This window comes from Rhodamnia argentea, chromosome 8 (genome assembly GCF_020921035.1).
Source record: "Rhodamnia argentea isolate NSW1041297 chromosome 8, ASM2092103v1, whole genome shotgun sequence".
Lineage (NCBI taxonomy): Eukaryota > Viridiplantae > Streptophyta > Magnoliopsida > Myrtales > Myrtaceae > Rhodamnia > Rhodamnia argentea.
This window is the reverse complement of record NC_063157.1, coordinates 18693887-18709672: the sequence shown is the minus strand read 5'-3', so window position 1 is coordinate 18709672 and position 15786 is coordinate 18693887. Positions and strand designations below refer to the sequence as shown.

The 15786-nt window shown below is 41.0% G+C and overlaps 1 protein-coding gene and 1 pseudogene across 1 annotated transcript; both read left to right on the top strand.

Annotated features, from left to right (window-relative positions):
* Positions 1-3206: 3206 nt before the first annotated feature.
* LOC115726640 (flotillin-like protein 4) lies at positions 3207-5055 on the top strand. The gene is made up of 2 exons (XM_030656605.2): positions 3207-4255; positions 4342-5055. The coding sequence occupies exons 1-2, from the start codon at positions 3329-3331 to the stop codon at positions 4870-4872; spliced, it is 1458 nt and encodes a 485-aa protein (XP_030512465.1). The 5' UTR covers positions 3207-3328; the 3' UTR covers positions 4873-5055.
* Positions 5056-10494: 5439 nt separating this feature from the next.
* Positions 10495-15786, top strand: part of LOC115733546 — a 35238-nt pseudogene continuing 29946 nt past the window's right edge.

Below are 15786 nucleotides of genomic sequence, written 5' to 3'. Positions count from 1 at the left end.
CCCACAAATTTTATGACAGCGGAGAATTCGTGTTTGTCTAATCGTGACTTTGCTCGTTGTGTCGGTTTCACTGTGATCTTTTTTGGAAACATTTCATGATCAATTAAGTTTTGCCTTGGTGGTTGTTAATTAATGTCTCGGGTAAAATCTCGTCGTTTTGGATGGCCCCAGTTACAATGGAATACCAAGCATAATGATTGAACGTAGTCTACTTTGGAGTTTTTGAGTCTGAAGTGGTGATACCGAGGATGTGTTTCCGAGGTGCTTCGAAATTATGTCATAGTTTATGAATCATGTCCAAAATTTAATGGTTGCCTGTGTTTCGTTTCTTGTGTTATGTGGTGGACCGTTTAGTTTACTTGGGCATGAAGTGCTGATGTACATGAAATAATTTATGAATATTACCTCGTTTGTAACCCTGAAAGGATATCTCCAACGCATATAACACCAATTAGAATGATCTGCTTAGATAGTTTGCCAATCAAGCCTGATGTTACAATGATTTTAGGGATAAATGCACTGGATATCCTAAAACTTGTCACGAAAGTGTAATTGAGTCTTAAATTTCTTTTTGAAAAGTGCAGTTTAGTCTAAAACTCGTCACAAAAGTGTAATCGAGTCCCAGAATTTTTAAACAATTCGATCAACGGAATGATTTGGCTTTATCAGTTTGATAAGTTCTAAAATTTGATTGCATCTTTTAAAAGTTTTAGGATTCAATTGCATTTTTTGACAAATTTTCGAGCTTTATTGCACTCGTTTTTGAAAAAAAAAAATTAAGACTCGATTGCCCTTTCCTAATAAGGTTATAGGACTTTTAATGCATTTATCCCGTGATCGTAACGAAGAGTTGGTGAATGACAGTTTTGTGCACTTTGATTTGTTGGTGTGTCATTCTCTGAAATGAAGAAGGTTCTGCAAAAAAGGGATGAAAGCGGTACACTTTCCATGGAAAGGAAAAGGTCATTGTTGAATTACAATTTGTGGATTTGCTTGAAGTCCGAGACTCGTTCGTGACCTCTTTTCTTTTACTTGCGTCCAGTTGTTAGCTGGCTATTTATGGTGCATAAGTTTGTCCGGTGAGGGGGTATCATTAAAATCTTCCCTCCTATAAAAAGACATAAGATTGACTGCGCACGCGTATTTGGAAATTTAAATGATGCCCATGGCCATGGGAGCTTTCCCTGCAAGTTCCTCAAGTCAATGCATGAATGAAGTGTTGAGTCTGTTGGCTCTATGCCATTGAAGGTTTTAAGACTTTCCGAGCAGTTTCCTTTTCTTTCTTTTTTTGCCGGCGGCCGCTCTTTGTCGGATCTCACCAATATAGTCCCTAATAGTCTTCGTTGCCGAGATATCTTTTTTTTTTTTTTTCCTTTTATGTTCATTATTTGCAGGGAATTTTTGGGTAAAATCCGCTTCCATGCTGTTAACGGTCTGATAAATAAAATCCGGACGCCTTCAATTTTAATTCAAAAATTAAATGAAATGATGATAAAGATTTTTATGAGAGTGTGCTTCCATCTATATCGAAATTAAACTGTTCCCTCCACTTTGAATGGAAGTGAGATTTCTCTTCTTGTTTCCTTCCTTTGAATTTAATGGACGTGAGATTCGAAGAGATCTCGCCAAGAGGGAGTTTCCAATTCCGATTTTAAATTGTCTAAAAATTTCTAAGCCTATTGCACTTTTGTCAATTCAGTTTTAATTTTTTTGATTGTGTCAATTGAGTTCTTAGCCTTTTTACATTTTTCCAATCGAGTCTATGTAGCTAATTTTGGCCGGAATCGTTGACGTGAACATTGGCCATCCTACGTGGCATAGCCGATGTCAATATGGTGAATTTTTAATATTTTTTTGAATATTTTTAATTAATTTTATTATTAAGTTTTACTTTTTATTTTTTTCCCTTTCTTTTTCTATTCTTCTTTTTTCCTTCTTTATCTTTTTTACTATGGCTGGCGAGGGTTGCCACAAGGCCCTTGCCGACTACTAGGCGAGGGTCACCGGGCCCTTGCCGACCATAGTAAAGAAAAAAAAAGGAGGAAAAAAAAAGAAAAGAAAACATGAAAAAGAAAACAAATTAAATAAATAATTCAAATAGAGTTATAGAATAAGAAAAAATTATCAACATGAGTGCCGGTCGTACCACGTAAAATGGCGGGCGTTCACATCGGTAATTTTTTATCAAAATTAGCTGAACGTAAAAAATATTTAGAACGAAATTGATAAAATTGCGGTGTAGAAGCCGCGCGAACTCCTCATTTCCCTTGTGCGGATCGAGGAAAACAAGGTGCGGGAGACAGTGCGTTGGAGTTCCGTAATCGCAAAGATGGTTTATCTTTTCAGTCGGAGTTGAATTCATTGTAATACTCATAATATTTATTTTAAATGAAGACATGGTTTAATCCCTTAATATACTAACATCTTTTCATTAACAAGAAGGGAATATCAGTTGACGCGGGCATCGATATGCTCATCCTTGCGACGAAATTTCCTTGTCGCTTTCAACGGTTTAAAAATAATAATAATAATAATAATAATAATAATCTTGACTTATTCCTTTCAGAGGATTTTCAAAAATTTTGAGCATGGACTTCGGCAGAATTTGTAACGGTGCTGTCTCGACCACAAGTTTTTAATATCGTAAGAGCCACGCGATCGGACGTCGGATCCTTATCTGTCCCTAGTTTATGTAAGGAAACAAGTCAGAAGTAGTAATATTCGAGCAATACAAAATTCATTCTCCTCCCTTTTTTCTTTTTTCGTTTCTATTTAAAGAAACGGATTCAAGAGATAATACCCAAATAGTAATAAGATATTTATGAATGATTCAAGTTATTCAACCCTGCTTTTAAATTGCGGTCATTGTACTCCGGCCAAAAACAAAATTTAAAAAAATTGACTCGTGCTGCCTAAGATTGATCTCGTAATTTACTTAGGTCCTTGCACATCTTCGTCCACGAGATTAGAATCGACAGGGGCTAATTTCACTCAAATTCGTATATTCTAGATAAGATATGGAAAATATATTTTTATCAAGCTAGATGATGATGTTACTTAATTGGCAATATCCATTGCGTGTTTGAAATTTGAAAAATTAAGGACTTCTGCGCAAATCCATCATCGAAGTTTGAAGAATTACCTAAAGAAGGAAGGGTCAGATTCGTTTGAGATTTTGTCGAAGATATCAACAATGTGGAGGGAATCTCATCGTCTTCCTTCTCATCTGTTCCATATAAATAAACCCAACCCGTAAGAACCTGGAACCACTTCAGACATCCTGCGATTGAGCCTCTGTTTAACTTGTTTTCGAGCCCGGCGAGAAACCATGTATAGAGTGGCGAGCGCGTCGGAGTACTTGGTGATCACCGGCGTCGGCATCTCCGACATCAAGATTGTGAAGAAGGGATGGGTCCTCCCCGGCCAGTCCTGCGCCGTCTTCGACGTTTCCCCGGTGAACTACACCTTCGAGGTCCAGGCCATGAGCGCCGAGAAGCTCCCCTTCATCCTCCCCGCGGTGTTCACCATCGGTCCCCGGGTCGACGACAGCGCCAGCCTCCTCAAGTATGCCAAGCTCATCTCCCCGCACGACAAGCTGTCTAACCACGTCAAGGAGCTCGTCCAGGGGATCATCGAGGGGGAGACCCGCGTCCTCGCGGCCTCGATGACCATGGAGGAGGTGTTCCGGGGCACCAAGGAGTTCAAGCAGGAGGTGTTCGAGAAGGTCCAGCTTGAGCTCAACCAGTTTGGCCTGCTGATCTACAACGCGAACGTGAAGCAACTGGTGGATGTCCAGGGGCACGAGTACTTCTCTTACTTGGGCCAGAAGACGCAGATGGAAGCGGCGAACCAGGCTAAGGTGGACGTGTCGGAGGCCAGGATGAAGGGCGAGGTTGGGGCCAAGCTTAGGGAAGGGCAGACTCTGCAAAACGCAGCGAAGATTGACGCGGAGACCAAGATCATCGCGACGCAGAGGCAAGGGGAGGGGAAGAAGGAGGAGATCAAGGTGAGGACGCAAGTGAAGGTCTACGAAAACGAAAGGGAGGCGGAGGTGGCGGAGGCCAACGCGGAGTTGGCCAAGAAGAAGGCGGGTTGGACTAAGGAGGCCGAGGTGGCGCAGGTGGAGGCCGCCAAGTCGGTGGCGCTGAGGGAGGCCGAGCTGCAGAGGGAGGTCGAGAGGATGAACGCCCTGACGCGGACGGAGAAGCTCAAGGCCGAGTTTCTGAGCCAAGCCAGCGTAGAATACGAAACCAAGGTACGCTAATTGACCCGATGACCCGACCCCTTTTTTTAGTTAAGACTCTCTCAGAAGATACTTACATTTCTGACCCTAAATCTCAGGTGCAAGAAGCGAACTGGGAGCTTTACAGGAAGCAGAAAATCGCGGAGGCGGTCCTGTATGAGAAGGAGAAGGAGGCGGAGGCCCAGAAGGCGACTGCCGAGGCTGGCTTCTATGCGAGGCAGCAGCTCGCCGACGCGGAGTTCTATGCCAAGAAGAGAGAGGCCGAGGCGCTCGTGGCATTGGCCCAAGCCCAGGGCACGTACCTGCGGACCCTGATGGATGCGCTGGGGGGCAACTACGCCGCCCTCAGGGATTACTTGATGATCAACAACGGCCTGTTCCAAGAGATGGCGAAGGTGAACGCGCAGGCCATCCAGGGGCTGCAGCCGAAGATCAGCATCTGGACCAACGGGGGCAGCGAAGGGGGTGACAGGAGCGGGACCGGGACCAGCGACGCGATGAAGGACGTGGCCAGGGTTTACCGGATGCTGCCACCGCTATTCAAGACTGTGGAGGAGCAGACCGGGATGCTCCCGCCGGCGTGGATGGGCATGTTGACCAACTCGTCAGGTCGGTCCGATTCAAATTAAGCGGGAGCCAATCGAAGGCCAAGAGGCCATGCTGCTTAGGTGCCATCTGACGCGAATTATTACTTAAATTTGTTACGAGTGTTAGTTTGGTCTTCTGGTTTTGTGAAGTACTTACTCCTTAGAACATATCGATGGAATATTTTTTCGTTATTTGCCCACTATCCTTTTCAAAATTCTATTGCTTGAAAAGCTTTCACGAATTTATTTTTCGACCGACAATGATCACGTTTTGTAGAAAATAAGAGATACCCTCGAAGCTTTTCTAGGAATATTGTCCCCTGCTAATTGTCCGATGCCTCCATCCAATCCAATTCAAAAAGGTCATGCCTTGTGCAACTGTTCCTCGTTCTGTTCGACAGGATTCCTGAGAATTGTTTCCCTTTCATGGAGTGAAAACCGAAAAATCCTAGGGAAAATTCCTTAATGTTTCAGGACCAATAATCTTATTCTGGCAAGGACCTATTGAAGCCCAAACAAAAATTACAAATGGAGTATATATATATTTACTCTCGTGGCCGAGCCGGGCGTCGTCGAGGTCCATGCCAAAGCGCTGTCCCGCCCACTGACCGGGCCTAAAAATTTCAGCCCGGCTTGCCGCCCCGCCTGTCGATCGGGTGTATTTCTGATTGTTGTAGTAGCAGTAGAGTCCTGCTGCCTTTTTCTGAATAAATCCCCTCTGAAGTCAGGCAGAGTGACATGCGACAGCATTAACCTGAGATTTTAACCTTTTCTCCCCTTGTAACCGGAGGGCATGCTTGTTTGTCAAGGTAGTCCTCCTTGCCACGAGAAGTATTCCACGCGACAAGAACACCACAGCGAGACTTGACCGGTCCAATCGCCACTGTCCTCGTGCTATGAATCTCATCCTACTCGCACTTGGTACCATGTGCGCGATCGGTTTCGCTTTGATTGGTCGGTTAAACCACGCGTGAAGGTGCGAAGCGGTTCATTCGTCGACGTAATGTACCTTTTTTCCCTACTGCACCATCACTCGAAAGAGTAGGGCGACTCTTACTTGCTAAATGCGCCCATCCTTATTCAGAAAAGAGAGGGAGACAGAGACGGATGCTGAGTCCTCTCCTCCTCACCAAATCCCACAAGAGCAAACTCTTTTTCCTGCTCTTGCTGTATATCTCCTCCTCCGTTTGCTTTTCCCTCCCTCTCCCATCCTCTCCTCTCCTCTTTCTCTCTCTAGTCTCTGTCATGGGGGCTCTGCGACCCACCGCAAGTCTATCGGTTCCGTCGGTCCGACTTGCTCAACCCCAGTAATAGTGCCTCCAACAACCCAATTCGATTGTCCCTCGTGTAAAGCCCTCATTGAATGTCCGCGCGTAACTCCAATACCTACGAAGGAAAAGAAAGTGAAATTATCAGACAATAGTGACGGATTGGTTGGAACTCTCAGTAGCTACGCAAAGATTGGCGGGTCGGAATCGAGGTATCAATCAGTGACGAAATGGAATCGAAGTGATGAGAGCAACCTTGCGATTGCGAGTTCGGAATTTGTTCAAACTATGACGGATTGGAATTGACTGGTGAGAGCAACCATGCGATTTCGGAATCTGTTCAATTTTTTTTCCCCTGTTTTTGGTCGGACTTCTCCCTCTCTCTGATTTTCGACAGGAACAAAATGCAGAGCAGGGGTTATGCCTATTTTTCGTTTTGTCAAGTTATATTTTTCTAACTTTTTTTTTATTTAATCCGGTTTTATCTCATCCCTATCCTATATCTCTTATCCGACATTTTATCCGGATGTATCCGGGTTTATCCAATCCGGACGACGTCGCCAAACACCAGATGTGATATTGTGTTATCCTATCTGGACTCAAATCCGGACCACCGAATTCCCTTTTGTAACCCTTTGACATTGTTCACACGCAAAGTTGGCTATCACATTGTAAAGACAATTAAGGAATCTCAACATCCACGAGTGTCGTTTATTTATGGAAAGAAATTACTTAAGACTTCATTTGCTTCTCGAAAAATGAATAATTTGAAAAAAAAATTCCTAAAAATGATCATTTGTATCACTTATAAAAATAAATACACAAAAAACATTTCCTTATCGATGAAAATGTATAAGCATAAATTATTGTCGACAATGATAATCATTTTCACCGATTAATTAATTCAAGAGATACAAGAGATCGTTTTTGAGATGATGTTTTGCAAATCATTCATTTTTCGCGAAATAAATAGAGTCCGAATCTTCATAATGTTATCTTTTTTTTTTAGGCAAAAGGACACTAGATGCGTTAATATTTGTGTACGGTACTCACTTAAATATCAATTTTTTTAAAAAAATGGTTATTTCAATGGCAACTCCAGTGAGCTTTGCTAGAAATCTGACGTGGCATCTACGTAGCTCACCAGACCTTCCAAGTCGACAATAAAAAAAATTCAAAAGTTATAAAAATTAAAAAACTAAAAAATAAGCTAAAAAAATAAATGGAGTCTGAATCTTCATAACATTATCTTTTTTTAGGCAAAAAAAACTAGGAGCGCTAATATTTGTGTACGACACTCACTTAAATGTCAAATTTTTTTAAGAACGGTTATTTCAAGTGCCAACTCGGTGAGCTTTGCTAGAAATATGACATGGCATCTATGTGACTCGCCATACTTTCCAAGTCAGCAATAAAAAAATTAAAAAACTAAAAAAATAAAAGAAAAACTGTGTCGCAGTGGCTAGCGTCACCACCCACCATCGCCAGCAATAGTCGGCGAGAGTGGGGGATGGCCGACAGGGGTACGTGCGAGGCCGCACTAGGGACGGCGGGGCCTCGCTCGCTTCTGCGAGGTCTAGCCTCACCATGGCTAGGCGTGGCCTACATCGCCCGGTGATGGCTAGGCCTCGCCGATCCCGGTAAGGGCGAGGCCCGGCCGTCACTAAGCGAGGTCGGCCTCACCCAGCCACGATGAGGCTAGTCCTCACAAAATTAGGGGAGGTTGAGCCTCGCCCAAATATATGATAGCAAGGCCTCACTTGCGGCCGGCGTGGGTCACCGGCCACTCGTCGCTACAACAACAGATCAATTTCTATTTTTTTTTTAGTTATTTAGCTAATTTTTTAAATTAAATTAAATTTTTTTAAAATAGTTTAGCTTATTTTGTAAAAATATATTACACGTGACGTTCGTGTGAACTGATTTTTTTTTTTAAATTGCCACGTGGACTGACTTTTTTTTAAAAAATTCCACATAATATTAAAAAAATTAATAAAAAGCCATGTGTGCTGTTTTGTCGAAATTTGCACTTAAGTGATCGTTTTTAGCCGGAATTGGCACTTAAGTAATTGTTTTTTCTCTGATATGACACTTAAGTGATAAAAAAAAAATATTAAAATTAAAGTGACCGTCGTACACAAATATGGGCATTCCAGATTTTCTTATTCTTAAGCGAGCCCCCGATAGGGCTTTTTTTATTAGAGAAAAGAAGATAATTCAATTTTTTCTTGACCATTTTATGTAAATTTGGCCGAAAGTGTATATATATCAATTAACTTCCTTTGTCTTTTCATTTTCTTTTGGATTGCCTTCCTAATCACGATACTTCCAAGAATAATACACCGTGCATGGGCAAGCACTTAGAAAATGGGATATGTTCACTAGAAGACCTAAAAGTTGTCACGAAAGTGCAATTGAGTCCTAAAATTTGTAAAAAGTGCGATCGAGCATTAAAACTTGTCAAGTTAGTGCAACCGAGTCCTTCCATTAACTCCATTAAATTTGGCCAACGAAAAATGCTGACATGGCACTTTTTATTCATTTCTCTCTCCTATGTGACGTAGAGATCAAATGAAGAGCTCCACGTGTGCAAAAACGACGTCATTTGAGGTTTGCCCCAAATTTCCGAGCCCTAATTTCGTTCTCAAGTTCTGTTCCTTGTTCGTGGAGTTTGCTTCTTCTTCTTCTTCGAGCTCTCTTGTCCTTTGCCCGTGCGTCCTCCTCCTCCTTCTTCTTCTTCGTCAAGCGTCGCGATTGTAGTGAATTCTTTGAATCACATTTTTTATGTAGATTTCGGAACAGTAAAAACATATTTCATGATTCTATCTAGGTTTGGTGTTTGGTCCTTTATAATGTTTGTTTTTTTTGGGCTGAAACAGAGAAAACTAATTGGCCGAATGAGAAGTGTCGAATGCTGGAAATTCTCACTTGTACCATGCGCTAAACAATGTCTCAGTTATGCCATCCGTCTTGGGGGAGAAGTGTCAAAAAAAGTCATAAACCTATTGCATTAATGCCAATTCAGTCTTAAACCTTTTGCATTGGTGCCAATTAAGTCATAAATCTTTTATTGGTGCTAATTTAGTCTTAAACCTTCTGTATTGTTGCTAATTCAGTCCTAAATCTTTTATATTTATACCAATTGAGTTAATCCGGCCAATTTTGATCGAAAATCGCTGACGTGAATATCGATTGTCCTACATGGCATGGCTAGCGCTAACTTGGACATTTTTTTAATATTATTTTAATATCTTAAATAATTTTTTAAGCATTTTTTTGGGTTTTTTTTCAAAATTATTTTTAAAAATTATTTAAAATATCAAAAAAAAATATTTAAAAAATATCCACGTTAGCGCTAACCGTGCCACGTAGGATAATTGACGTCCATGCCAGTAATTTCCAATCAAAATTGGCCGAGTTAACTCAATTGGTATAAATGCAAAATATTTAGAACTAAATTGGCAATATTGCAAAAGGTTTAGAACTGAATTGGCATTAATAAAAGATTTATGACTTAAATGGCACCAATACAAAAGGTTTAGACTGAATTGACACCAAAAAAATAATTAGAACTAAATTGACACTAATGCCATATGTTTAGGACTTTTTTGACACTTTTCCCTCCGTCTTGGTGATGCGGGATCGGTTATTTTTATTCGATCCAAATGTCTTCTGATGCGGATTTTATTCAAAATCATAATTGCGCGGCATCGATATATCATGGGACTAGAAAATTTTGACAATTCCGGATGTTCAAAATGCCGTATGTTTTTCGACCAAAAAAGAAAAAGTGCCTTGTGTTCAAAGTGGGTCGATCAGAGTTTACGAAGGATAAGGATGTGGGTTGACCGGAATTTGCGTTTCCTATCTGCAGCAAATGCTCAACTATTTCACATTGAAGGCTGGGAGGACAGTTCTTAACCAGCCCCACCAGATGAACCCGACACACGATAGGCGGTTCTACAAGTAAGTTCGCTTTCCGTGCAAATTCCTCAAGTCAATGCATAAATGAAGTACTGGACGCTATGCTATTGAAGGTTTTAGGACTTTACGGTGGTTCTTCTTCTTTCTTTCTTTCTTTCTTTTTCATGGGCGGCGGCCGCTTATCGTCGGATCTCGCCAATATAGTCCCTATCAGTCTTCGTTGCCGAGGGTTTTTTTTTTTTTTTAATGTTCATTATTTGCAGTGAATTTTTGGGTAATCCGCATCCATGCCGTTAACAGTCTGCTAAATAAAACTCTGACACCTTCAATTTTAATTCAAGAATTAAATACAATGGTAATAATGATTTTAATGGGAGTGTTTCCATCCATATCGAAATTAAACTAGTTCCCTCCACTTTGAATGAAAGTGAAATTCCTCTTCTTCTTTTTCCTTCCTTTGTATTTAAAGGACATGAGATTTGACGTGGACGACAGGTATCCTACGTGGCACGACCAGTGCCGATATAGAGTACTTTCAATAATTTTTTGTTATTTTTGGATACTTTTTTGGGTTGCCACCAAGCCCTCGCCGGCCATAGTAAAAAAAAAAGGAAAAGAAAAGAAAAACAAAATATGAAAAAGAGAAAAAAATTAAACGAATAATTCTATAAGAATTATAAAAATTATCAACGTCAGCACCGGTCCCGCCATATAGAACGACCGGCGTCCACGTATTAGCGATTTTTAATCAAAATTAGCCGAGTGAACTCAATTGACGGAACGTGAAAAAATTTAGAATATAATTGATAAAAGTGTAATAAATTTAGGTCGGGGATATCCGTGAAAACTAGGGGTGGTGATGCCACGTGAACTCCTCATTTCCCTTATGAGGATCGAGGAAAACAAGGTGCGGAAGCAGTTGGGAACGCCATGGGTGACGTAGACATGAAATAGATCTTATCATAATCATTTAATTGAATCCATTGCGTGTTTCGAAAGATGCACTGAAATTTCTTTAAGGATTTTGTACGGACTAATGATTTGTTTCTCGACAATGAACTTGACACATGAAATCTCAAAATTACCATAAAAGGAAAGGGTCGGATTCTTTTAACATTGCTGGAGATAACAAGGTCATCGCAAGGATGAGGAATCCGATGCCAAGGTCAACCGATATTCCATTTTCTACTGGGGATCAACAAAGTGGGAGTGAACATGTTCTATATAAACCCTAATCCACAACCTGCAGCTGCAAGGCAACCACTTCACACAGCCCAAGATTAAGCCTCACAAGCGCTTCGGAGTACTTGGTGATCACCGGCGTCGGCATCTCCGACATCAAGATCGTGAAGAAGGGATGGGTCTTCCCCGGCCAGTCCTGCACGGTCTTCGACGTGTCCCCGGTGAACTACACCTTCGAGGTCCAGGCCATGAGCACCGAGAAGCTCCCCTTCGTCCTCCCCACGATGTTCGGGCTTTTTTCCAAATCAGGTGGAAAAAACAAACTAATTACCAAATCGGGTGTTGACTTTTTTTATTTACCAAATCAGGTGTCGCTCGGCAATCATAATGCCGAGCGACACCCGGCTCGGGTGTCACACTGCCGGTCGGCGAGGGAAGTGGTGGCCCGCCCCCCGCTCGGCACCACCGATGCCGAGCGGCAATGGGCGGCCACACCAACCCATTGGCCACTTGATCCGCCATTTTTAATTAATTTTATTTTTCATTTAAAATATGAAATAATTTTCATTGATTAACTTTCCATCTAAATTTTCCCAAAAAAAATTTTCCATCTAAATTTGATTCTGCACATTTAATTGTTTATCACATAATTACATGAAGATATAGAATAAAAAAAATAAAGAAATGTTTCAAATTTCAGGTTTCAAGTTTCATGTCGCGAAACCTACATGTCAAAATCCATTTTTTTTTTTAATCTGAAACCTCCCATATGTACTCCGAATTCTGAAATCTACTATGTTTTGACCGGTTGGAACTATGATGAAAGGTAAATGTGTTGTGCAGATAGAAATTTCGAGCTTTTGGTGGTACAAAAAAAAAAAATAGGTTATAGTTGGCATGATTCGAAAAAAATTTATGGCTTTTTTGAAAAAGTTAACTAGCAGAAACTATTGAGATAAAAGAAGTGAAAATTAAGCGAACGACAACACAAAAGCTGAGCAAAGGTCACAGCGTAACGTGAAACGTGATTCTGATGGTGGTCATAGGCTATGGGGTGTCCCATGCTGTAAATGTATCTCGTACGAAACTTGAATTATGCCTAATTAATGGTTACAAGTGTACGGAATAGAATGTATACAGAATCATGGTGGTTATGGGCTATGGGGTGTCTCATGGTGGTTGCATGTTTTATTATATCTCTTATTCCGGATTTGTTCTTAATGTTGATTACGGGTCGAGATTGAAGGCCATTAACAAGGCTCGAGAAAACCGGTTTGGGAAATCTAATGCACACCAGGGGCTCGACGAAATGTCCAAACCAATATTCAATCTTGAAAAGGTTGATTCGAGGTTTACTAATTTGATATTCATGTTTTTGCTTTTGAGTTGGTTCATGTTGATGTAAATAAACAACGGTTTGGTTTAATGAATTAAAATCGGGCTTCGGGTTTCATCTCATGAAAACGACATGTCGAAACCTTTTTTTTTTTTTTTAAAATCGAAGAAACCTCCCATGTGTGCTCTACATTCCGAGATCCGCTAATCGTTCGACCGATCCAATTTTTTGGATTTTACTCTGAAATAATTATCCCAGCTTATCTCATCCATGCAAATGCTTTTTGTCTATCTCTTCCATGTCTTTTCATGTTGAGACACCCAAGAGGGGCCGAAGGCCCATTCCGGGATGATGAGAATCGAACTCTCGAGCGTACTCTTTAATTCGAATTCGATGTTTTGAGTTCCTTTCCTTGGATCTTTCTACGTGGTCCGTGGTCTCCTCGACCCAAAATAAATGGCATCTTCCGCTCCCCGAGCGTTGTCTCTCGAGCATCGTGGAAAGAAGAAAGTGACCCCGTTTTTTTCCTACTTGTGCGGCCAGCTCGGGCAAAAGAAGAGGTTATTTCTTCTATAGGGTATTGCGTGATCATGTCGAGTGATGCGATGTCAAGGAGTGATGGCCCTATCAATGCTCTTTGGCACACTATAGAGCACTAATATACTAAAGCAACATCCATTATTCGTGCTCAATCACGTGAATTTCTTCAAATTCCTAAGGAGGGAACTTTTTTTTCAGGCTATAGATGGAAGATCCTAGCGGTGGTAGGTGCCGGAGGCATGGTGGTGATCTTGACTGCGATTTAGTGCGAACTATCACATCAATCGGTCGAACTCGAGTGTCGTGTTGCAATGGCTTAGGCAACTTTTATGGTGGAAAGATTGAGACATTCAAGGACAAAACGAGAGATTGAAACCGGACAGAGAATCCTTAGTTATATTGCTTGTTTGTTGGCTGTATTTGACATTGGAAGAACATTAGGTATTTGGAATCCTAAGGACCTCCGTTTTCCTTGTGATTTTCAAAGTTGGAGCCCACTTGCCATGTTGCCCCTCGGACGTGTCTTCTTCACATAACAATGTCCAATTAATCTTTGTAATCTTCCTAGTTATAAATAAACGCGCTTTGTATACAAGTTGATTGACTAAAATAGGATTGCGCTTTTTTCACTTCTTCTTTCACTAATAAATTCCCTTTCATAGTGTTTAACCACTTCCTCCTTCGTCCGTCAACCGCGGACCTCGACAATGGCTGGTCGTGCAGCGATCGACCATTACGCTGGCCGGTGAGCTCGATGCTCGGGGAATTTTCGCAAGACCCCTTGGGCTTAATTTCCCCAAGAAGGAAGAAGGAGACCGTAGCTGCGATTAGTTTATCCCCGTGGGAGTAAGATCGTCCAATAGAGGAAGAGGGTGAAAAACTAAGAAAAGGCTCAAGACGTGAGTGTCGATGGTAGAGAAAGAAGAAAAGGAAGTGGGCACGGGCACAAAGACTGAGTGGACCCACGTAGGTGTGCTTTGCTAGCTAGGAGGGGTCGAAGGGCCATTCCGGGCTCCGTTGGTCGGGGCCCATTTCTTTTTGTAAGTTAATCTTAATTTTTTTTTCTAATTTTTCTCGATTTGTAAAAATGATTAAGAGTTGAGTAAGAGAAATATAATAAAAAAAAACATTCACTCAATTAAACCAAATTTAAATACAACTATATCTTCTAGTAATTTGTAAAAAGAAAATTACACGTAATAGTGCCCTAATAACAACTATGCACAAAAGTACATCAAGGCAAATGTGTAACAAATTTGATATCTCCGGTGGTGTAGTTTTCCTCACCATAATTCGGATGATACAGTGTTATTGTCCTCCTCTTGGTCATATTTATAATGTCGTTGCTAATTTGGCCAATGTCCCACATTGGATTCCCTCTAGGTCACAATAGGATAATGGTTGTTGGAATTTATTATTATTATTATTATTATTATTATCTTCAAAGGTTGTTGGATTGATAATGCTAACAATGCACCGACGCTTTGCTTTCCACGCACCACATGCATTCTTGACTTATGATGTTAACAAATGTTTTTTTTTTTTTTTTTGGAATCTGTTGACTGCAATTGGTGTTCACATTGTATTCTCGACTTGGGCTGAAAGATGCATTACTACTCCCATATTATACTACTCTAATTGTTTGTGATGACAGTACAAGTTTCCACTCGCTCACTTATACTTTTCCAATAATCATTTGATATTCTTGAATGGAGATTAGTGTTTTAAAATTGCTCCATCTAATGCTTTTCTTCCACCATCATCTTTTGATGCACAGGGTTTACGGTTTTTGGTGGTACAACAATTTTTAAGGTTTTAGTGATGAACAAAAAAATTACGTATTTGTGTTACCATGGGCATCGTTTCCGTGGTTTTTTTATTTTTATTTTTTGGTGTTTTCTTCAAATAAATAAAAATGGATACGTGTGGAAACACGACATATAATTGCATAAGATATACAAAAACACGAAATCTTCATAATAGATAACAAGTTAATTGCAATTACATGTACTAACGATGTCGTCTTCCTACATGACCTCCTGTTCCGCAATGAGGTTGTCTCCGTTGATTAGGAGGCCTAGTGTCATACCGACGAGAACGAGGGTCCGATCGAGTAGGATGTCTCGATGACGAAGGCATATCTTGTGAAAATATGCCATACCCTTCTGTAGGAGGGACTAGATAAGAATGAGAGAAATCGGGTCCATATTCTAAAGGAGAACTAGCCGGAGTCTCCGGATGTTGATCATCAAATGTTCCGTGAACCTGGGTGAACCCCGCATCAAAATGCTGGCTGAACCCCGGAGTGAACTCGGGAGCGAAATCCGTTGTATGATATTCCATGGAATACGGGACGACATCATCATATGTATGAGCTCGAGGATTTCTCCGGGTCGGGTGAACAGTCTCGGGGGGGTCATCCTCCTCATCCGGCCCAACGGGTGTTGCTGTAGTTGCTGGTTGAGGTGATGACATCATTGTTAGCCGCCGTTCCTCATTCTGTGCATATAACATTGCCCTAGCTATCGTCCTCACTTCTTCCCAAGCCTCGGGAGATGGATCGACCGAATCCATAATATGTACGATCCGTTCGACGCCGTCACCCTAGTAATGATATCAAAATTAACAAAAGTTATTAATATATCAATAATTTATGTTACTTAAAATAAGTAGTGAAATAAATTGAAATTAAAATGCACGAACCGT

Bases quoted from the DNA above. Each gene is read 5' to 3' on its own strand.
- LOC115726640 (XM_030656605.2), top strand. From the start codon at position 3,329: ATGTATAGAGTGGCGAGCGCGTCGGAGTACTTGGTGATCACCGGCGTC. The intron at 4,256-4,341 runs GTACGCTAATTG...CCTAAATCTCAG, and splicing joins GCGTAGAATACGAAACCAAG to GTGCAAGAAGCGAACTGGGA.